Source organism: Neopelma chrysocephalum, unplaced genomic scaffold (assembly GCF_003984885.1).
Source record: "Neopelma chrysocephalum unplaced genomic scaffold, ASM398488v2 Primary Assembly neopelma1_22, whole genome shotgun sequence".
Taxonomy (NCBI): domain Eukaryota; kingdom Metazoa; phylum Chordata; class Aves; order Passeriformes; family Pipridae; genus Neopelma; species Neopelma chrysocephalum.
The window spans coordinates 28661873-28686611 of record NW_020897689.1 but is presented as its reverse complement, the minus strand read 5'-3'; the positions used below and the strand labels follow the sequence as shown (position 1 = coordinate 28686611).

The window sequence follows — 24739 nt, the reverse complement described above, 5'->3', positions numbered from 1 at the left end:
AAGAAGAAGAAAAGAAGAAGAAAAGAAGAAGAAAAGAAGAAGAAAAGAAGAAGAAAAGAAGAAGAAAAGAAGAAGAAAGAAGAAAAAAGAAGAAGAAAAAAGAAAAAAGAAGAAAAAAAGAAAACCCAACATTATTTCATCCCTTTACTAGTAAGCCAATTTCCTTTCCTCATTTTACTCTGTTATCTTCCTCTTCTTATCTAAGTAGTTCATCACAGTTATCAGAAACAACTACCTTCACCTCACTTTACTGGGACCCATAAAACAAACTGGGAAGATTCTAAAAAGTCTAAAGTTTTCTGTGAATGTTTCTGGAAGACAAACAGTTTCAAGTAGATGCTGAATCTTCTAATCTTTTCCTATTTTTTTAACCTCTTCCTGTCTTATATCCATTCATTAAATGGTCTTACAGAAAATACAGATTTCAACAAAAGAGTAAGTATGACCACACACATACATATAAAATCCTTTTCTAGAGAATACAGTTTTAAAGACTGTTGGGAGATAAATGGATTTGCTCTCCTTAGGGCAATATACATGTAACTCATCATTCACAATGCAGAATATTATTCCAGCTTCTGTTACTCATTAGTACCACAGATAAACCCACAGTCTATTGTACAAGTCTACTAAGCAGATAAATCGGAGAATTGGGTTATTTGCAACTTGGCTTCAGAAGTTTGAAAATTATGAGATACTTCACATTTATAAACAACAAACCATCCTTCAGCATTACTGGACTTCCCATATTCCTTCATTCTCCAACATGGATTGTACAATTGTAACTCCCCTGTATACGAGTTACTCTTAACCCTTCTGCAGCATTTGGCTTTCAAGTCCTCCTTAACAGAGGGAACAAGTCCTTTTGTTACAAAGGAATATAAGAAACTTGTATTTGTTCATTGGCCTGTGCTCTGTCACAGGCCTTCAAAAACGTTTTGTCTGTTTGTTACAGAGAATAAGAGACTGTAAAATTAAATAAAAGATGGACAGTCGTTCTTGTGAGTGTATAAAGACTTCATACTAGCTAAGATATAAAGACTATACACTAACCTACATCAAATTAAACCAAAGCATCTTGCTTCTTTTTGAATTGTTGCAAATGACAATAAAAGGCATAAATGCTGCCCCTTACAGATAAAGTAATGTAAAAAGTACAAATTTTTTTCTGCACTCAAGATATAGAACACAGACTCATATTTATTTCTTCCCATTACAGCAACAAAAATTTTGACACATGCTCTTCATTTCACTGAAATTAAATGGACATGAATGTAATTTTGTTACCTTTCTTGCAGTTGTTTTTTCCACCATGGTGCTATCGCTGTCAGAATTTTCAACTTGAACTGTTTTTGTAGACCCAATTTTGGGCATTTTATAGCTGTTTAGCTAGCAGTATCTTGTATCAGTGGGTTCATCCTGTGTCTGAAAAACAAACAAACAGCATTACATAAATATACACACTGCAGTGTCATTTCAGGACAAATGTTACCGCAGATGATAGCAGAGCTGAATAGTACCCCAAAAAAGATGTCTAATAATGACACCTGACTTCAAGCATCCCACTCATGCGCAGCTCAAACCTTGGGGGAAAACCCCAAAAGGTCTAACATGGCTTTTGCTGGGCACAATGTCATCAGAAAACCATAAAGTCAGATGCTGAAGCACCTCACCCCTCTCACCCCTCTAACTTACCTTTTTGACAGACTTAACACTTACAGCTATTTTAATAGGTTCACAGGTTCAATATCTCACTTATTTTAAAGACTAGGGAGATTCACAAGAGCATTTATAGCAACACTGGAAGAGAAATTAAGCTTTCTAGCCTGGAAACTGAAATACTGTCTACTCAAACTGCTATGGAAAAAAGGTCAAATCTTGGTGATTTACTATTCCTTCTGTTGGATCAAGAGATATCTGTTAAAAGAAAAGTCTTCTAAAGCTTAGACCTGGAACTAGAAGCCTTAATTTCTACTGTCTATCAAATTAATTACATAAGACACCACTATATACATATATTTATATAAAGCTTCAAGAGCTCTGTAGTGTTTAATCTCCAGGGTACACCAAACAAGTGTCATTACAGATTCACATAATGGAAAAGGTTCAACTCGCTCTTCCACAGAATGAAGAGCCACCCTTCTTGTAAGAGTGCCTGAGAGGAAAGGTCACATGAGAAGTAAAACTGCATTTGATGTTACTTTAAAGCTGGTGTCATTTTATAGATCTTTTTGAGTTGATGTATTATGTTGCAAATATTTATGTGATCATAGCCTTACTGTGCTGTAGTAATTTTATGTCTCCACAAGTCGTTTCAGATGCGACATTTCTATTGTTGCTTTTGTTTCTGTTACAGAACCAGGGACGCTATTTTGGTTTGACACAGTTAACAACAGAAACTGGTATTTTCTCTTTGGCAGATGACTGAGAAAAAATGCTTTCCATACTAGACCTGACACACAAAATGTAGATACTCAAATTTCTACATCCCACCCACCCATCCATCCCCCACAAGACCTTAACTATGGGAAATTCCCTTACAGAATATGGCCAAGATTAATATTGTTGTTTACAGTGTAACATCTTACTTTCTTAATCTTCCAGAACAGGAGGGGAAAAAATAGAGGGGAAGGAAAGTTCAAAATGCTCAATCCTAAAGTCGGAAAATTAGGAAATGCTGTACTGAGGTCTGCACTTTTCCTCCCTTTCATACACATCTGACGGTTTTTTGTTTTGTTGGGTTTTTTTCAAACTAACCACAAGCTTATGAAAAACAGGAAGACCTTAACTAGGAACTATCTCACATTCAGTAAACTGAATCTTGCCTCCACTGTGATACAAGATTCAATATTGTGAAATTCCTACTGTTCTACATTTACCCAAGACAAAAGAAACATTATTCCATTCATTTATGTAGTGTCAATAGGATTTATGCAGCCCTACTGATACAGAGAGTAATTGTTCAATTTTAATGTACATCAAAGCACATGGTTATCTGCCTTTCTTTTTATTTGCTTTTCATAACAGCTGCAGGAAGAAAAATGTTTATTGGTTCAACAGAGAGTACTCTAGAATGAGTTTCCTGTAGTTTACAAACACATTTCTTCATCCTAAAAGAAACAACAAGTTACTATCTTCACAGAAAACTACTACTGAGATTATTAGACCAACATAGTGTATTACTATAGCAACAAGTATCTCTGCTTCCATAGGTTTAGAAAATGACACAAGTCATAAATCTGCTTTTGCTCAGTTAGCTTCTCAAATAATCTCTTAAGTTTTCATTTGTAAGAATTCCCATTGTATATATTATCACGATTAGAACTACTTTAAAAAAGATCAACATGTCAAAGTTATCCTTACTATTTTCATCAAAGTATTTCTCATTGCATATGCTGCTGTTTCCTTTTCTTCCATTTTTAATGCTACTTGACTCCCTGAAACTACCTCCATTCCTGCTTTGCTCCTCTTCCTTTCCCAGTTTCATATGGCATTCCGTGATATACGACAGCAAGAAGCCCAACTTCACGAGTTTAGTAAAATGCATTAGCTTAGGCTTGGCTCCATTGCTCTTATTCGCCTCACCAGCAGGGGCTGAACCGCAGCAACTGAACTAGAGTTCTCCTTCACAAAAGGCCTGGTCTCCCTGCATGTCCTCTGAAGCAACAATTTACTTTTTTGAATGGCAGACCAAAAAAATCCCAACCTCAAGTTGCAGGTATTGCATAGGGGCAAGAGGATTATGAAAACATTTTCAAAGTAAATTTAAATTAAAGGTATTTTTAAATAATAAAGATAGCTCAAATAATACACAAGTATTAATGAAAGGTTAATGAAAACAGAAAGCATCGGATGTTTCCACTGTCTTCACCAAATGATCAATGGGTAGAAACTGATGTACAGGAAGTTTCACCTGAGGAAGAATATGAGGAAGAACTTCTTTACTGTGTGGGTCACTGTGCACTGCAAAAGGTTGCCCAGAGAGGTTATGGAGTCTCCCTCACTGGAGATATTCAAGAGCTATCTAGACACAATCCTGTGCCATGTGCTCTACGATGACCCTGCTTGAGCAGGGAGGTTGGACCAGATGACAGAGTGTGGCCCCTTCCAATCTGACCCATTCTGTGATTCTCTGATCAAAATTAAATGTGAATTCACTAAATTCTTGACCCCAAGCCAATTATGTTTTGGAAAGAAAAGTGCTTTGGAAGTTCATTAAAACGGAATATCATAAACTAGGTTATTAAAGCAGAACCACCACAACTATCACACTGACACACAGTAGGTATTTCCATTAAGTGTTTTATGTACCAGATTGCTATTGCACAATGCTTGTGTGAAATACTTTTCAAACTGACTAATGCTTCAAATATTTGAGAAAAAAATATTTTTCATAAAGGGTAGGTTTTTTTAAATTGTTAAGATATTACTATGATCCAAAAATCAAGCAAACTGTTCAACTTGTGATTACATAACATATATATAACAATAAAATTCTCCCCTGAAGAAGTGATTTTACTGACATTTTAACTTTATTTCCGTCTGCCTGCAGTTCAGTGCCATTTCAACTTATGGTCTAAACACAAACATTTGCATTCAAAGGGAAAATGTAGAACATTAACAGGGTCTTCCAGGGAAACCTAGATCTGTCTGCTTTGAGTTTCCTTCAGGGTTGTTTCTTAATGCAATTACTGGTTTATTAGGCAGTCTTGATGGCACATTTCAAATCACCAGAACCCTAAATTAAAAGTTAAATTCTTTAGATTCAAATTATTCTCCTCTGTCACAACAAGCAACGCCATCACTTTTAATCTGACACACTGGTACAGTTGTGCTTTTTCTCTGACAAACTGATCTACTTCAAGCTTTTCAATAAAACAGTATCTGCTTCCTACTAAAGAAATGTCTCTGCATGTAACAAAACCAGATATTCTGATTTTATGTTTGGACATCTTTCCTGCACATTCATTACCAGTTGTCGGTATTCTACTATTTGAAACGCTTTAAATCTTTTTTCTCAATCATTTTTCAACTAAAGGAACTAAAAAATTCTATTTTCTCCTGAAAGTAACGAAGGTAAGCATTTAGACAGATCTACAGGAGGTGACATAAAAAGCTAGGATGATTTCATATAAAAAAGCTTGGCCAACAAACAAACAACCTCCCCCCAAAACCACCAGAATTTCAGATGTAACTAGCTACAGAAAATTAGGCACACAGTAAATCTCTAGTACCAACAAGTTATTGTATTAATTTGTATAAGCTTACATCTAGCATTAATTAAAGGACTTGCCTTTACCTATGTGAAAAAACCCAGAGAATTCATACAGTGCTTTCAACCCAGTCTTCTGAGAAACTGAGGCCCATGTGTTTGAGTTACATGCATATGTATGATTCACAAACGACTTTCAAGCCTATAGATGGATTTTCTTTAAATTTGACAGCAGTGTAAAGTTTTCAAAAATCTTAAGCACTCACAGATTATATGGAAAAATGTGGCTGGTGGATAATCATAATAATTATAATAATAATCACTCATTTCCCTGAGGGAAGGTTTCAACATGTGCTTCATGCCATACTGGCTGTAAGAAAACTCCACACAGGATGGCCTTTATAAACCACTTCTCTTCTTGTAGTTACAGGGGAGTCTCAGTTGAGACCTGCACTTTACCTGAGTCCATCACCCATAAAACATAAATTTCTAAGAAATTAAGCATCATTAGTTCTGGTGCTCACAGAACTACTTGCTTCCTTTCTGGTTCACAGTGCATGCTTAACTTCTTATTCCTGCATGTCTTCCCTGTAACACATACAGCAAAAGGTTACACAATGCTTAGGGAAAAATTTTTTTGGTAGCCCTGTTGTACAGCTGATCTTGAAGGTCAGCTGACTGCAACTACTGCAACCAAATCAAGGGAGCACAAGACTGAACTTCTGTGAGAGTATAAGTAGCAGATGGGTTAATTTCCAAGAAACTCCATTTACCCTTGTGCTCTGGAAGTATTTACATTTAAAAAGTGGGGGATCTAGAATAAGGCAATCTTCCTAACTACCTCTGTTATCCTATATTTCCCATATGTTATTTCATCTGCAGAGGAAAAAAAAATAAAGAAGAAAAATATCCCTCTCTTCCAATAGGGATTTACTCCAGACTGGGAAACAGTGAATCAACTGTACCAAATTTGTGCTATAAATAGTTGACAGAAGTGCTTCAGAATGCTTTGATAAAATTAAACTACTGAAAATGACAGCTAAGGCTACATTTACATTAGCAAGAAGTAAAGAATTATCAAGAGCGGATCTGTAGAGTGGAACAGCTGGTAAAAAAAATTCAGAATTTACACTAGTCACATTTAGCAGATTTGTTCTGGACTATTTCTAGTTCAGTTCCACGTACTAAATGCACATTAAAGATTGGAGCACATTCAACAAATTCTTAAACACATCTCTCAGCTTAAAAGAGGAAGAATCAAGCTCTGAAACCACAGAGAGCACATTAAACTACAGTGAGGAGAGAGGATAGTCACTGATACAAACTAAGAGATTGACCTAATTTCCTTTTAGCAATCTCCTCCCTCCCACCCCTAAGAATTTGTCTCATCCAAGGTTATTTTGAAATGATCTAGATCTCAAAGCTATTAAGAGTCTATAATGGAAAGGAAAAAAACAAGTTGGTGGATGAGTATAAGAGAGAGATGTCTAAGAACAGCTGAACTGAGAGAGAGGCAGGCAAAAGCCAGCATTACATATTCTGTTCAGAGAAAGCCAGCTGGCCAACCCGTATGTACACACTGGCTAATTAAGAAGTATGTAGGTAGCTCACGCCCAGCCATACCAAATGTTATCTGCATTCTGGTGGGAGTGTGTCAAACACAGATGAGGTTAACGCACTGGGAGAAAGGGAACGGGCACAGCACAAAGGACCAAATATCTACAGAAAACTGGTATTTTTAAATACTATAAGGAGCAGAGTTTAAGCAGAAAGGTATTAGCAAAAAGATGTTCATTTAACTAAGTTTAACACTCTGTTCTTTTGTTATCAGGAAAGTGTAAATTACTTCAGTATTTTATTTCACAACAAAAGCATCCTTCAGCAAACAGCTTAGAGAAGCTATTTCTTTCTAAAAGAGAGGTTAACTAACTTCAGCATTCCTAATGCTAAATGAAACATATGATGGGAGATGTAACATGATTGTCGATTTTTGTCTTCTTATGGAACTCAGTGCTTCTACACACACAGTTACTCAAGCAGAACCTACTGCTATACAATAAAACAGCTCCTGGTAAAAGCACATGCTAGCAAATCAACACCTATCTTTTCACCTACAGTGTCCAGAAAGAAAAAAGGGCTTGAGACAGAACAAGAGATTATTTGGGATATTTTGGTTAGAGGCTGGGGATGTGCTAAGAGGCAAAAAAACCAGCAATTTGGGACTGTGGGGAAAAAGACCATTCAGGTTACAACACACAATAGGAGGGTGGTAGAATCCAGTAATACAGGGCTGGGCTTATCTGCACTGGGAATTTTAAGATATATAAAAAGGACATCTGTCTGTATCTTAACCTGATAACTTCCCACAAAGAAGTATGTCTGTGAAGACTAAAACTTCAGATTAGCTAAATGACAGAATGTGACTGTGATGAGGAAGAAGCAGAAAGACTTTGAGAGAACACGTAAGAAGGGATTGTTCTTGGGAAGAGAGCACAAGGGACTCCATGATCACCATACAAGAATTTTTTCCCAAGACCAAAATTCTTTAGTTCTTGCCATTTTTGTGGCCCTGTAAAAAAGCACAAGTGTTCCATATCCTTTTCATTCTAATGGAGAATGACAAGCTTACTACTGTGGCCAGTTTTCCTACCTCCTTGGACAGACATACTTGTTGAAACGATGTCTTAAACACTGCCGATGTCTCATGAGAATGTCAAAATGATGGTAAAGGATGGGACATTGCCCAGGGCATGCACTTCAAAATCTCATCAGAACATTATACAAAATGCTGTTCTGAAAGGTCAAAATTTCAGAGTGACTGCAGCCACAAAAATATTAGTCTTTTTACCAAGGTCTTCATTGCAGAGGACTATATAAACACAGCTATTCTATAACTCAGCAGTTTATTTGATCTTTACAATAAAGACAATGAAAGAGTTATTAAAGCCTTCATTTAAGCAGAAATAGTTTTAAGTTTCTTGTGCAGAGTCCTATGAAAACAGTGTTAAGTGGATCCCCCCCCAAAAAAAGACTTCCTCTCAATCATTTAGCAGCTGAGGGTGCTGCCGGTGGCCAACATGCCATTAGAGAACATTTTAACTTAAGTCAAGGTTGCGATGGTATGAGATCTAGATAGTAAAACATTTTGTCCAAAAGCTGATAATACATTAGACATACGCAGCTATAATGGACTAAACATATACTGCAGTACACTCCTACTGGCAAGGCTGCCTCCTGCTGCAGGCTAGAACCGTATTACCCTTTACAAGCTTAAAGGAAAACACAGCCTGCCTAAGAAAAGATTAAATAAAGGCTATTTGTGTACACTGTACTATTTGAGACTATATTTTTATCGTCACCATTTCCTGTATGTGGTGTACACTGCAATACCTTCAAATACAACGAAAAGAACAATTTACCAGGCACTTTTTGCCCTGCACTCCATGGTGTCTCGTACTCACAATTCAGTTTTCTAGCAGTAACCAGCACACAAATTACTAACCACTGCTGGCTTCAGGTCTCACACCAATTTGGTATGCTGGAGAGAACACTTGACTGAATGATACATACAGTGGCTTTTACAGATGAAAGGTGACAAGAACATTTTTATTTGGAAAATATTCACAAGGTCTTTCCACATGATTGTGACGGTTCAGTGCATGCAAATTCCAGCGTCAGGGTTATGATGAAAGAACTGAGCTCTAACACAGCCTCAAACTAATGGTGCCTAAGGCAACAGTCTGTTGCTGCATTAAGTGCAAATGCAGTACCCAGCACGGACTCGAGTCACAAATTTGGCAGATTTTACTGCATTTGGCAATAAAAATATGACAAAACACTCTTGGTCGAGAAGTGAGAAATTATTTTTTGTTACAATCTTCCTTTAAGATTTGCGCAATACTTGAGACAACTGTGTGGCCAGAACACGCAATGCTGAGATTAGTTCTACTCCTGTCTTTGTTATACCTATTGTGCAACATCAGAAACAGTGCCTTACTCCTCCCCTGCAGTTCTCCCTACCAGATGTAACAGAATACACTAAAAATCAAAGAAAACAAAACATCAGCCTAACAAACACACCTTTCAGAAATATATGCCATGAGACAAGTTGGATATGTGTATTTCGGAGACCCCTCATGTACTAGCTAATAGATGGAATGGACTACTAGACTCACTGTCCTCTCTGAGGGTGCTTCCACATTTTAATTTGAAATGTTTAGATACTTGAGATCCAAACATATAAGGATTGGACACATCTTACCACAATAAGCAAAATAAACTATTTATCTGAACTTCATCTTATAAATGTGTCCTTTATAAAATAAAGAATAACAATGAAATAGGCATGGGCAGTGACTACTCAAAATCTCCAGAACAGCTTTTAATATACTCTGAAGTACCTACTCACTGCATGCCAGAGTACACTACACAGGGCTAGGATGAAGTCCCTAAAAAACAGCCAACACTCAGACAGCAAGAAAGATTTTCCAATACTTCAGCTGGAACTCACCACTACTTCCTACCAAAATAAGGAACATATCTCATAGTCTAGGAATTTCTACTAGGAAGCGGAAAAAAAAAATGAGAGGACATACAGCTCTTTCCTATGCAGAAAACAAACAAAACCATTGCAGGGGTTTTCCTGCACTTGCCTATATAGGACCTTAGGCTCCTACCCAAATCCCTATTTTAAGAGCCTGAGTTTCCTTGTGCTTGGTTTCAAATGTCAAGTTCCACAGATTTCACAATACTCTCTGATTTGTTTCTGTGGTAATATAGCACCCAGACTTGTCAACTTCTTTATAACAAATACAGTCTATTACAGAGAGTGACTCAATCTATAGTTTTCTCATTCAGTTTTAGTAAGGTTTTCCTCCTTCCCCCCTGTTTTGTTTTTTTAAACTAAGCACATGCCTACCTACAATACAAGAATTTCATTGTTCATAGAATTAAAGAATAGCTGAGGTTAAGGGAAATTTAAAGGTCATCTAAGTCTCTCAGTTATCTAGTCAGACATTTTCAGCTTTCATCATACCTGGCATAGACCAGGTTGAGTTTGTTACTTGAGCAGGAAAACACAGTAAAAGAAATAATGGAAAGTACTAACCTTCCTATTCCTGACTAACTGTAGGCAGCTATAAATCACACAGGGGCATTTTACAAGCAGCACACTGTGGAAGATGAAAAAACTCTGCCCCAAATTTTAGTTTATAAAATCCTATTCACTGACTGAAAATACCACACCTCAATACGCCCTTGAGCTTTGTTACATGGATTGACTTGAATTTTAAAGGTACTAAAGGTTTGTAAATTACAGAGAGATCATGCTTCACTAACAGCTGTATCTAAGCAAGAGATGGCTCCTCTTTCATGTCACAGCTCATCATTAGAAATACACCTGCACAACTTTCCAAAAGTTTTCTTGCAACTACAATTACATGTCAACCAAGTAAGGACCAAAACTCTTACTGGAGTAATCTGGACATCTCTTGCCTCACACATTTTTAACTAAAACTCCAAAATCAGCATGTCAGAATGAAACCAATATGCTGACAACCTGGTGAAGTTCTGAGGAACCAATTACCACAAACAGGTGCAGTAACTGGCTCACTTGCTTCCAGAGAAAGAGAATCTATTTGTCACTCTTAACACAATTCCCTGCTATTTCTGCTTGCCTTGATTTCTACCTTCTTAAAGGCAAGAAAATGTCTACAACACTTTTTATTTTTTTTTAATTTTAAAAACATCCTAAATAAAAAGCAGGGCCTATCCCTGACACCACCACAGAGCTCACTATCCATAAATCAAAACTGAGAATAAGGGTTAAACTCCCTCTCCATTCACAAATGTTATTTTATTTTCACAATATTGCTGAAAGATGGAAATGCATTATTTCCTTCATTTTACAGATGGCAACTTCAGTTCACAGAAATAAGGAAGTCAGAAGTTTGGCCAATTTGCCATACCTGTAACATTAAAGACTTTGTTTTTCAGATTATTTCACATTAGATAGTACTTTATATTTGGTTAGTGACTTCACTTTGAACTTCTGCAAGCAACTCCTCTCTCCTACCACTGCTGAAGGAAAAAGGTAAAAGTCTCAAAGCAGACATCCTTGTGTGAGGAAAACACTTAGCAAGTGCTCATAAAAAGCCTGTATCTTACACAAATTCCAAAACAGACTGAAAACAGGTAATTTTCAGGGTCATTGTTCAACTTTCTTCAAGATGGGACCCTCTTCACCGGAAACCTCCTTCTAAATTAGAGAACTTATTCCAGTTTCTGCCACCGGACTCCTCTCTGAGCAGTATCCTAGACTGCACAAATGCAATTTATCCCAGAAATCCACATGGTTCGTGATTTAAAGTGGAGTCTCAACCAAAAAAAAACATCAACCCATGATCTGATTCTGCTGTGTGCAGATACAGGGCAGGCAGCATTTCTGACACAGCTGTGTCACAGCAAGAGGGCACACAAATACAGACAAGAAGCACTTGTTTCACTTCTTTTGCAACACACTCCTCCCATTTCCTTCCTTTACTTTCTCTGAAGTTTCCAGTCTTGAACAGATTCTGAGATCCTCCCACTACAAATGTCACTCCACATATCAAGATTATGAAAAAAAAAATCAAAGCAGTTTGTTGGTATCACACTTCTAAACTCATATTGAAGTAATCGCTGTTTATGTCTTTCCAAGGCACAGAAAAAAACCCATAAAAACTAGCATTTTGTCAAAATATCCTTGCAGGTGCTATGTCAACCAACTGAATCTTGCTTGGCATGTGAGACCTAGCAGTTATTAACAGAATATGACAGAGGAAAAGAAACAAAAGATCACAGATATCTATAAACGACCTTTAATGTTCTTCCACACAGGCAACTGAACAGCAAAGAACTAAAGAAAATTAGTGTCTAGGCTCTACCTGTACTTTAACATCTCACAGCAATACACTAAATATTGAAGACAAAGTATGCAAAAAGGTGTCAAAGGACAGGACACTCTCAAATAATCTGTTAGATTCAAGGACCCTAAACCTCGGTAAACCCATCTGCATCAATCCCCACCCAAGAGACTGCCACCAAAGCCCTTGTAAGGTGCTGAGAAAAGGTAGGAAGCGAAAGAAGTATGGAGGGGATGAATTCTTTTCCCAGCTGACTCTTGTCCAACTCCCTCCTAGGATGCTGAACTCCGCCCTGACAAAAAAATTTTAAAAAAGCAAGTGGAATTAATCTGTTTACATAATGTTACTTAGGGTGAAAAAAACATGTTGAGAAACATGGCCTAAACTGACAGAACAGCACAACTCTGAAAACAGGTGAGTGGGGAAGACGATGCTTTGCAACAGGGATCCCAAAAGAAGATTTGATATAAACAGACAGTTGAAACAGGAAAGCACTGAATGAGAAGGTACCTGAAGAAATAAAAAAGATGAAATACTATGATTTCTTCACTTTTGTTTTTGAACATAAATAGTTTCACAAGTCTAAAATCCTAAATATTAGTTGTTTAATAAAAGAAACACACAGGGTCAAGGAACTGTCCTTACAATAAGTACTCTCTGGTTTATACTTCAATAAAACAGATGTTTATATTCAGGATAAACTTTCAGAACAGAAGTCCTACCAGCTTAAGACCACAGAATTATCCATTATTTCAGAGGAGTTTTTGAAGGGCTGTGGGCTTGGTGAAGCATGTGGACTGGATACATATACTACAAATGAACTTGCAAAACAATAGTCTTAAGTAATTAATAACTTTCACAACAGATTGGAAAACTGCTAGTTTTTCTAGAAAAGCATAAAACAGTAGGACATTTGATATCACAATGGCACCCCAGACTGCACAGGAACAGCAGAATCTTTATCAATAAGCCAGTATTATCTTGCAAAAAAGGCAGATCATTCTATCACATCTATTTTATCACATAATTTCCTCTTAATAACTAAGAAAAGTACTGCATTCAAAGCATTTACATTTTATGACAAATCTGATTTTAAGTTAAACAGCTTAAATTACTAAAGCTGAGTTTGTGGAACTTGCATACATAAACCAGATGATATTTTCATCTTGGAATGGTTAGGAATTATTTAAAAGCAGGAAATCCTCCCTGATTCTGAGAGACTTGAGTTAAAGCTTCTCTTTATGCTTATAGATACACATTCCCTACCCTAAACTGAGAGGGACAAGGTGTAAGACAGGAAATGTTAAGAATAGGGTTATCTCCTGGCATTAGCAACAAACATAAACAAACAAACAAAAGCAAGCACTGCCTCTCCCCAAATGGTGACAAACCTGCCTTCTAAAAGTCAGACATCGACCCCCATTTCAGTGTGGGAAGAACAGCTCCCACATGGTAACAAGGGGCATCATTCCTTCTGAGCCACTTACACTATTTCTACAGCATTCCTTCACGTGGGCCAGTAAGGAACTGCAACCGGTGCCAGAATTCAAGATAAATCTGAAGGACATCTGTCAGAATTGTCATGTGCTCAAGTAAATTTCTGTATTCTCAAATTAACCCTTTATCTTTTCATGGAAGATACTACCATTACTGTTCTTACACAGGCTGGCTGTTCTGCAAGGAAGCACTAGAAACAAACAAACAGAATGACGAGGCTACAAATAGAATTGGTTGAATAAATAATTGTTTTTCTTCCTAAAAGAATTCTGAAAAAACAAAAAATATTAAGTTTCTTTTCAGATATTCTAAATATTCAAACGATTAATTTCTGAAGAAATTCTCTTACTAATATTTTATACTTCAGCTACTTTTTGTATTTCTCCTCCTTTGGCAACAGAAAATAAGGTTTTTTCAGTTTCTCACTCAAAAGCTTACTCAGAGCTGCAAGCACTGGAAGAGACTTTTTTCAAGCAAATTCTTGTACTAACAACATACAGAAGACATACCTTGGTTTGTCTTCTCTTTCTTAAAAAAAAAAAAGACACTGCATTTTTAAGAGGAGAAATGTGAAAGAAGTCTTATTTATACAACCAGTTAATTAGTCACTTAAGTAAAAAAAAAAAAAAGACTTTATTAAGAATCTGTGTAGCAAAACTTAGTAGAACGCACCACAGCTTTACAAGACTACCACACACAGGCAGTACAAGAAGAATGCATCCTTTGACTATTAAAAATTAAATTAGTCAGGAAAAACACATTACCTACAACAGGGGGGAAAAAAAATGGTTTGGCAGTTTTATAATTTGTCAAGCCTTGAACAATAAGTTCAGCAAGAAATCCCAACACACTAACTAAAATTAGAACTTCACAAATAAAATTATTTGCACTCTAGCGGGTCAAATTCCAGTCAAGTTCAACCGGTCATGACCATAAGCAACCCGCACTAGCCAAGCCTGCAACAACCTGGGGGTGGACTAGATAACCTCCAGAGGTGCCCTCCGACCTCAACTAATCAATGAGTCTGATCCATGAATCAGAAAAGCAGATGCTCTTCACCTCAATGGCAGCGAGTCTCCTGGCAGTTCTCTCCTCCTGCTGACATGTTCAGCATATGAAAAGGTTTGTGTCTTCTACCTTCTCCAGCAACTTATGCAACTTATTTAGGAGAGCTTTTATTCCAACAAGTGCTTACACAGGTGGCTGTAAAAACCGGTGTGGCTTATGAGTATGGATGTCATGCTCAAATCATATCATTAAGACAGTCACGTAGATTACACACATCGTATTCCTACTGAGGGACATACCTTGGTGTCAAAATAAACATTTCAATGGAAAAACAACCTTGTGTCTTAGAATCAGACATAGATAAGGTTCTGGAGTGCCTGAAGGGATCTCCCTTTATTCTGAATAGCCTCTCAAAATTAAGAAGATCATTGATTTTACAAAGAGGAAATCTGTTCTGGGGAAGGAAAAGAAATATGCTAGCCCAAGAACTCTGGTTCTTAGGAGCCAAAGACAGTTATTGCAAAATCCATTAGTCAACCCTTTTAATCTACAAGTCTAAAAACTTGTATGTTCGCAGGTGCTTCCTCTTGAGTCTTTTTTAGGATGAGCTATGGGCTCAAAGGAAGCACCTGCACAGATGTTTAGCATAATATGATACTCTCTTTACACTAAACGGAGAAGGGGAGTTGTAAACATCAGGTTTGATCTACTGGTTACTCCTTAAAGTAAGTAGATATTTGTCAATTAAGAAAGAACATTGCATACGCAGAGTCTACCAAAGAAAAACTTAAAAGCCTTTCTATCAGTATTTAGCCAAACTTAAGCTAAGCAAGCCTACTGCCAAATAATTTTAAAGTCCTTCTACAGGAATCTACCTTCCCTCTGGAAACCCTCTAAAGATGTCCAAGACAAGAGATTTCATATATCTTCTATTTAGGCCTTCATAAGCTAATGTTCATTTGTCAATCTAAACCCAAGAAAACCCCCAACTTATCTGCAGCACTGATAGGAAGAACATCACTTAAAAGCACGCAAAGGCCCTTCACAGGCTAAAAACGGATGAACTGCCAACACCTACTCACAGTCCTTCAACTTCAGCAGGATTCAGCGCAGGTAAAACAGTGCACCCAAGTGCTACCATTCATAAGAAGAACCTAAAGCAGCAGACGGAGGAAAGAAAGCAAGCTTGGCTTACTCACAGGTTCTCAACTGGATAACAGAGGTTTTTGTCCTGGCTAAATTGTGAAGACGTGCAAAATATTCAACAGCCTTTATTGCCACCTCTTGGCCATCGCCACATATCACAAAAATAATAACAAACTCATCTGTCATTTCCCTTATGGAAATAATTTTTCTTCAGGGCGGAAAGAGATAGCGAGGGAACAGATGAAGTGGAAACAGAGAACAACCAGAATACTGTTTGCAGACAAGTATGACTATTTAGATCTGTAAAACTACAGTGAGTGCTGCAATTAACCTTCATTAATGTTTTACTGTGTCATCTGGAGAATCGAAGGGACTGGAAAGCAAAGAACCAATTATTTTAAAGACAAACGACAAGATTTTTTTATTTATTTAAAAAAGGTAATATGGTTGTCAAGACACCTCTTTCTTCTTGAAGTCAAAAGATGAATGGATTAGCACTACCCACACTAGAAAGAGAATATCACTAAATGAAAGTTCCGTTTTCTCTTTATCATTACAATAGTAGTAAGAACCCAGATTAGCAAGTTGTTGAATAGTGTAGAGCACCACAGAAAGCTGGTTTCTCTCAGCTGGTTCTTTGTTGCACGCAGTATTTAAGGACACATAAACAAGGGGAAGACAGCTCCACAAAACAACTAAGAAAGCTATGAGAGGTTTGAGTAGCCAGACACCTATTAAGTAGGACTAATACAAAAGGCTTTGAAAGAGAAGGGAAACCACAGGAAACGTCTTCACATAAGTAAGCTCCTTTTGCTGTCATCAAGCAATGAACTTCCTAACATCTACCACAAGAGCACTCCTGGAAATGTGTTAAGTGTTATTTGGTTTTTGTTGCACATAATACATTTTGAAGCTAAAATGGGAAAAAATTGCTTTCTACCTCTGATATTTTCCAGCCTCACAAATGCAAGACACAGAGCAAGAAAAGAGTTGTTCCAATACTCTCCATCTCCACCAGGCTCCTTACAAATAGAAAGCACATGACAGGAGCGGAGTAGAAAATTATACATATCAAGCGTTTCTCCTCAATGTTCATTTTTACTTTTTCTCTCTAATATAACCCATAATTCTGTCTCTAACACTGCTAATGGCTTTTTTTAACATAAACCAGTATGAAACCCATCCTCTTGCGACGTTATCACTACCTAGAGCACTCTGAGTAGAAGCCATAAAATTGTGGAGTGTTTATTCATTTGTTGTTTGCTAAAGATAAAAGCAGTTGCAGCAGACATAAGGATGCTTTGTCAGATCCAGGGAGACAACCCAAAATAAGCCAAGGCAAAGTCATACTCTCAAGGGCTTCAAGTCTCTCTTTAAATGAATATTTAGGCTTTAAGCAAGGTGTCAATAAAGGTCCTCGACTGCCTCCATAAGCTTCTAGAGAACTTCGTAAGATTTCCCTAGGTTCTGGAATAATAATGAACTGATAAGGAAAGAACTGAAGATGTTAGCAGGGTACTGACTTCTGTGATTCTGTTAACAAAATCATTCAGTGTAATAACACAAAATGCAAGACTGAGTTTGTGCTAATATTTATTTCATACCATCTGTCACTAGAGTCTAAGTAGAGTCTAATGATGTAGTTAAAAAAATAGTTTGATTTGGAGACTAAATGACCAATCAACATTTATAATACTCCATCTGCAACAGAACATGGAAAAGAAGAAACATCAAACATTTATGCCCAGCGCATTTCTTCATTAGATAAGATCCCCAAAAATGTCAAGGAAGTTTTTCTGAGTGTGCATATTAACAATGTGGTAGCAAGTTAATCATTACTTATTTTGTGATCAATAGTTTTTTCCAGTTTTAAAGAGGACCAACTGCACTAGTCTTTCAGGCAATTTCATCAGCCTAGGATCATCTAAACATGGTGAATCAGTTCAACAAATAGAATTGTTCTGTCTGTATGCCCAATACTGAGGAAGAAGTAGCTCAGCCATTTCTAGTTGTCCATTTTTCCACTAAAAAGGATATCCAGGACTGTCCTCCTAGTTAAGCTTAAACTGCAACAGCTTATGGGGTTTGTAGCTATTTAAACAGACACCTAAAAGTGCAAGAAAACTGCTGTTCGAGACTATGATTGATGAGCACTAATTTATAAACACTGGTATTCAACTTTCAGTATATGCTTTTAATCCTAAGGTAAGTGGTAAGATAGCAGTACCTCCTGCAACTAATGCCAAGCAAACATGGAAGCTTCATACAAGCACTCATTCAACCTGCTTATTGAAAGACTTTTCCTCTAAGAAGTTACTATTGTGCAAGCCTGCTGGAAGAAACCATACATGAATTTAAGTTTGTTGCATGGGGCTTGCTTTCTTACACAACATCTGTCCTAAGCTTTAATGTAGTATTCAGAGTTCACAAATGATTTTGAATAATCCTCTGGGTGGGAGAGGAACACACAAAGAGATGGCAATGGAAAGGCAAAAATATTTATATTTGAAAGACTAAACTGTCATCTTAATGAAAGAACCAAAGGCTCTCTGATCAACTGCCTGCACTCAGTTATTACTCCAGAAAATCCAGGAAATCAGAAGGGACTCACATAACACACTGAAAAACTGACATCGCCACAAGAATGCCACCATAGTCCCCTGGGTGCTGAGAAAAACATTGGTACTCTCTGACATTTCATCTTGCAAGACACATACAGAAAAGTAAAAGTATTAAGGGGGAGGTGTGGTGTGAAAAGACACAGGTAGTCAATGGGGTTGCCACTCCCTTTCTGAAGTAGTATTCTACTGTACCTCAAATCCTGCAATTTTATTCAAACAGTTTCTCCAGCTTGCACAGAAACCTACTAAATTCAAAGAGGGTGAGATTAAGGTCCTCAGCTGATCAAGTCACAAGGTCAGCTCGGAGTCTGAATTTCCTTCATTAGGAGTGAAAAAGAGCGAGAGATACCCAACACCTGCACAACCCTCAAATGACAAGAACAGTTGAAATATCCTAACATCACAGATAATTTTGAAGATCTGTTACTCTGGGGATTCTTACCCACTGAACTGTAGCAAAGGATTTCAGTGGAAGAAGGAAAGAAATCATAGGATGCTTGGCTCCTTGCAGCTACACAGCACCTGTGAGTAGCTCACCATGTCCTTACCTAGATTAAGCTGCCACCACCTACATATTGAAATACACCTTAAACCCTTACTATTTCAAAACTAGAGAGAAGTGCCCCCCCACCAAATCATGACATGTCAATAAAAGTGAATTATTTTAATAATAGTTAATGATTTCTTATAGACACGATGATCTCACCCCTTCCTCACGTTCCAAGATTAGACAGTTTTTTCCTGGAACATAAGTACATTTGGACTGTTCCACATCTGTCCAATAGCTTTTTGTTCCTATAAGCACCACAACTCACTCACTTTTCTCCATTAAAAATTTGCTTTATCCCATGAATTACCTTGTAATTCAGAGGTATAAAATTCAGACTTTCCCCCACATCACATGGCCCACAGAAGAAAGGCATGGAATGCAGTGACAGTGCCCAGGCAATTTCCATAAGACCTCTAGCAGATGATACTGATACCAAATAATAGTACTGATATTGGAATGGGCTGCCCAGGGAGGTAGTGATGTCACCATCCCTGGAGGTGTATAAGGAAAAAGTGGACATGGCACTCAGTGCCGTGGTCTAGTTGACACGGTGGTGTTCAGCCACAGGTTGAACTAGAAGATCTCAGAGGTCTTTTCCAACCTAATTGATTCTGTGATTCTGTAAACTATTAATTTTCTTCGGGAGTTTAAAGTAAAGAAAAAATAAATTCAAAATCCTTTTATTTCTTATCAGGTACACGGTCCTTTGGGGAAAAAAGACATATATACAAAAAAAAGACCAAATATTATCAATGGCACCTCAGGCTGTACAACTGTACAACCGAGCCTGGCATTCTCTCATTCCTTGCCCTTCCTTTGTTGCCTGCTGTCACCTGTGTTGCGCTCCATCCACATCGGCGGCGGCTGCCTGGCGCTGGCAGGAAGGCAGGGAACGCGTTATCCAACCGAGCAGCCTCGGCGGGGCCGACCTCGGCGGAGCAACTCCCGAGGCTGCAAGGAGCAGCCGAAATTCCCGACCCGGAGGCGGGGCGTGTGTGCTATGTGCGTGTGTCCCTGTGTGTTATGTGTGTGTACACTGCCATGCCGCGCTCGGCACCCGCGCCCCGGTCGCCCGTGCGCCGCCGCCTCCCTGCCTTCCCCCGCACATTCCCGGCTCTGCCTCCCGCGGGAACCCCGGCGGGGCAGGGGCCGGGCTGGGCGGGCCGGGCGGTGACAGCGGCGGCCATGGCTCCCGCCGCGGCGCTGACGGGCTGACAGCGCGGCCGGACGGGGCCGGGCGGCGGCGCGGTGCCCGCTGCCCGGCGGTGACACCCCCGAGGCGGCACCGGGTGGGCGCTCCCGCCGCTCGGGGATCAGGACGCGGCACCCCGCGGGCACCGGGTGGGGCCGGGGGTCCCCGCCGCGCGCCGGGAAGGTGCGCTCCGGTCCTTACCTTCTCCCGGGAGCGCGGCAGCGGGACGCGTCCTCCTCCTCCTGCGCTCTCCGTGGACGGCGCGGCCGCGGGGACTGGGCAAGGAAGCGGGTGCCGCTCGCAATGCCCGAGGGCTCGGGCTCAGCCACGGCTCCGGGCGCTGGGGCTGCCGGGGGCTTGCAAACACCCCGCCCGCCCGCCTGCCCGCCTTCCTTCCTTCCTTCCCTCCCTCCCTCCCTCCTTCCTTCCCTGTCTCCCTCCTTCCCTCACGCCCCGCGCGCCGCTCCGCTCCCCCTCCCTCGCCCCCCCTCCCAGCCGCGCTCCCATTGGCCGCGCGCCGCCCACGTGGCCCTCGCGCAGGGCACGGGACCCGGGCGAGCGGCGGCGCCGCCAACGATACGGCGCTCAGGGGGGGGGTTGGGGGGTGGCACCTCTCCTATCCGTCCTATTCCTACCCCTATCCCGAGGGAGACAGGCACGGACTCCCGCGGGGCGGCGGGGAACAACGGGCTCGAGGAGTGCCAGGGACGAACGAGCCTGGAGGGGGAAGCGGGGGGGAAGAGGGCGGCAGCGACGGGAGGAGGCGAGCACTGCGCACGCGCCAGGGTGAGTGGGGGAGCCGCGCATCCTCTTGGGCCGCGGCCGCTGGAACCTTCTGGAAATGGCGGCCCCGGCTGCGGCGGCGGCCGGTAACGGGACGAGATGGCAGACGAGAGCCTTCCAGTCCCCCTCCCGCCGTGGGACGGGAGCCGACCTTGAACCTCCGGCGCGCCCCACCTCGCCCCGTCCTGCCCCTACCGCCCCGTCCCCGGGGAGGGGTTTTTCCGGCGGCGATGGCGCAGTGAGTTTTAACGGAGCGGTGCAGTGCGCGTGCGCCTGTGCGGCGGGCGCATCCTATCCCGATGAGGAACCGGGCACGGTCTGGTGAGGAGGGGCTGCGGCTAAAGGTCCTGCAGCTTTCGGGAGAAGCCCCCGGACGCAGGTGCGTGTGGCGCGGTGCCGGAGAGCCCGGGGGGCCGTTCGCCTTCGGGAGAGGCTGCGGGATGCCGATCCCGCCGCGCCTGGGGATCTGCTTAGTGCCGCATCCCCCCCCGGCTCAGGCACAGTCCCCATCCGCACCCGCCTGCCGCTCCCTCCCGGCAGGGGCAGGCGTGGAGCTGCAGGACCAGGCGACTTCCAGGTGCTCAGTTTTTTTGCGGGTGCCTTGCTTACACCAATTAGCCAGACGTCATATAAACCTATGGAAAGAGGTTTCTGAAGTAGACTGACGTCTTAGCCGTGGTTGCAGCCTTGGAAACAGGTCATTCATCTGCCCTGGCGAAAGGTTCTGCATCTCCTTATTAAAACAGTACTGTATGGTGAGACTTGTGGAACCTGTGTACTGCTGTACTGTTGGGTTCCCAAATAATGCTCTTCACATTGCTTCTGGGAGGTGCTAAAGATTGTGTAGCTGCCAGATGTAGTATTTTGAGAAGGCAGCTAAACAAAGCCCTTTAGCGTGACCTTAATTGCTGTGCTCACTCTACTACTGGATCGTCTGTTATTGTGTAGAAAATCCCTAATATTTACTACTCAAGTCAGAAAAGAGAATTTTTTTTCAGAATTACAAGATTACTCTAAGGCTGCCTGTTGTGGGCTTGCTTTATATTTAGATTTCCACCCATCATGTACCAGCATGGGTAGAGAAAAGCATCACAAATCTTATATTCTCATGCTGCATGACAGCTTATTGTTTAGGTAAACTTCTCTCATTTTCTTTCACAATTTTACTCTACAAATGCTGAAACAGGTCATTTGTGTTGTAAAGCAACTGCCTTCGTTTTCATTTGATTCTGTTATTGTACAGTGAGTACTGTCAGGAGCAGGTCTGCCAGCATCAGTGGCCATGTAACAAAGGGAGTTGCCTTCAATTCATATTCTTTCATGTCAGGTTGATTGCAGAGATTGTCATTTGGGCGGCAAGCGGATTGAAGCGGCAGCCTGTAGAATGTCAGCATTAAGTGGAGTAAGAACTGTTTCCCAAGGAGGAATAATTTCTCAAAGTATTGTACAGGGATTCGTGTCTAAAACATGACAGGCTACAGATGTGGCACAGCGTAGCTATTCTGCGTTTTGATCTTCGTGCATGAGTACCGTGCAGTTCCAGGAGCTGGGTGTGCATTAGGAGGGATTCAGAACCAGCAGCTGAGTTTCATGAGCAACATCTGCAACAGATGTTAAGATCTGATAATAATATCTATCAGTGACTGAAAAACTGTTGTTTGGACTAATGAAAAGCACCAGTGAGTTGACTGCTAATTGCTACCCCTAATTTCTTCCCCTTGTCTGCAGAAGCCCATCCCTTTTACATAAAGCACAGCTGCAAAATTTTGTAGCTACATGGTGTGTGAAGCACTTCCCTTGATTTGCTCTTCCTGGTGAAACATCCTGTATTACCAGGCATGTGAACTACTGGTCTTAATCATGCCAAACAGGTTCAGCATCTGGCAGAACCGTGTCATTGCTGAATTCAGTCTAGTAATTGAAGGACTGAAAAATCTCAGACTGCAGTACAAAAATCTTGATCCTAAGAACTTGCAGGATGTCACGGAGGTGGAAAGCACATGCACCAGCCTTTAGTAGAACAGTAGGTCAGCCATTGGGCCCAGGAACTATTCTGCACAGGTGGAACTGAATTTCATTGCTTCTTTCAATGACAGAACACTATTCCAGATGACATTCTTCTACAGTGTCTGGTGGCCATGGAAATCCTTTCTGTTATCCAACACCAAACACATCATTGGGTATCAAAGGAACCCGGTACTCCACCAAAGGAAAGAACCACCACCTCCCACTCTCTCAGTCCAGTGGATGCTTTGTGTGTCTTCTGCTTCTGTGTTCTAAATCACATTTTCTTTCTCCAGACTCTACCTATTTTAAAATCATCTCTAGGTAGTCTTTTTTTCCTCCACAGTTTTTTTTTCTTCTTTTCCCTCCACTTTCAGAGAATTAATACAGTATGTGAGTTCTTTAGTTTTTCCCTCATTGAAGAGGAGCAAACAAGACCAATAAAAAGACAGAATTGGTTCTGTTGCTGCTGTATTACCAGTTTCAGGAATGTGTTGAGTGTTGCTGTAGTTGACTCATTTTTCTCTTAACTTACCACCCAGTACTCTTACAATCCAGGATATTAACTGGTAGAATGAAACTGCAGAATTTCACATGTGTAATTATTTGACAGGTTAGTGCCACTGCCCAGAATTAATATTAGTAACACTGTGCTATTGAGGATAATGAAAATTATGTCCTGTTAATATGTCTTACCTCAATTATTCTACTACTAGTAGAATACACCTTTTTACTGTTAGTAAAAACAAACACAAGGTATTATGTACAGCTATTCAAGAACAGAAAAGGGAACTTGGATATATCAGTTCTTGCCCTGTTCTGGAACTCTTTCAGAATTATAACTTTGTTAATTCTCATCACATTCCTGCATAAGTTACCACTGTGAAAATAATTCTGTATATAGTAAACAACTATATGTAACAAGGATTGCAGAATATGTATTTCTAGGTGAGATGTTTGAAATGTTCAAATTTAAACAAATAATGCAAGATGTGAATTTTTTCTTTAATCATTTATCTCAATACAATGATTGCCCAAACTTTTTTGATGTAGAAACCAGAATCATAAAGCCTCATATAATTGATGAAGTAGGTAGGATGAGAGAAGAGTAATGGTTATTTTCTTCAATTATTTCACAGTCCTACAGCTGCCCTACAACACTCAAACAGTGATGTATCAGATTTTTGCCACACAGTAAGGATAATGTAAATTATCCTTTTCTAGTCAAGTGATTGGCGGACTCTTATGTGTTGCATCAAAATGACTCACAACTTGTCTATGGAATATCAGTAACAGTCTCCAACAAATGGGAAATGGTTGAGGTCCATGTTCTGCTGATGAGACAGACATCAAAATTTTCATGTACAGGTATAATGTATAGGGAAGAAAAGTGGGACAAGGCCACAAATTCTGTCTGGCTTTACAAATGAGAAGAGCATGCCATTCTAGACCTTTGGTTTTGTATACTTGGAAGTTTGAAACTTGGCAGGTCTAAAACTATGTTTCCCTTCAACACGATTAGGTAATCCCATTCATTTCAGATTTAGGTACAAAACTGGGTATCTGCAGAACATGATAGCTCCACAATGCATGCAAAATCCTCCTTTTTATCCAACATGTACTTCAAAAATAATTGCCTGCTTTTATACCAGGTTAGAATAAGGTGAGGCTGTATGAAATAGAAAACAACTTTGTTGTTATAGTTGAGCAAGCAGCTTAGTTAGACTGGGATACTGAATCTGTCTTTGCATCCAGATATAATATTCCCTCTGTTTCATGTCTCAAAGTGCTACATAGTGCCAGATGCCTGGCCTGCTGCAAGGC

General features: G+C 40.2%; 1 protein-coding gene across 2 annotated transcripts in view; it reads right to left on the bottom strand.

Annotated features, from left to right (window-relative positions):
* The window catches only part of ANKRD12 (ankyrin repeat domain 12), a 58404-nt gene extending 37881 nt beyond the window's left edge, over nt 1-20523 (bottom strand). Inside the window, exons 1-2 of one of the 2 annotated variants that reach the window (XM_027676477.1) lie at nt 20330-20523; nt 1288-1425 (exon numbers count right to left, since the gene is read on the bottom strand). In XM_027676477.1, coding sequence (XP_027532278.1) covers nt 1288-1374 — 87 coding nt within the window. In that variant the 5' untranslated portion in view covers nt 1375-1425; nt 20330-20523. Of the gene's footprint in view, nt 1-1287; nt 1426-20329 lie in introns of those variants that run through there. The other variant, XM_027676487.1, reaches the window with a different exon arrangement.
* Between the last annotated feature and the right edge of the window lie 4216 nt (nt 20524-24739).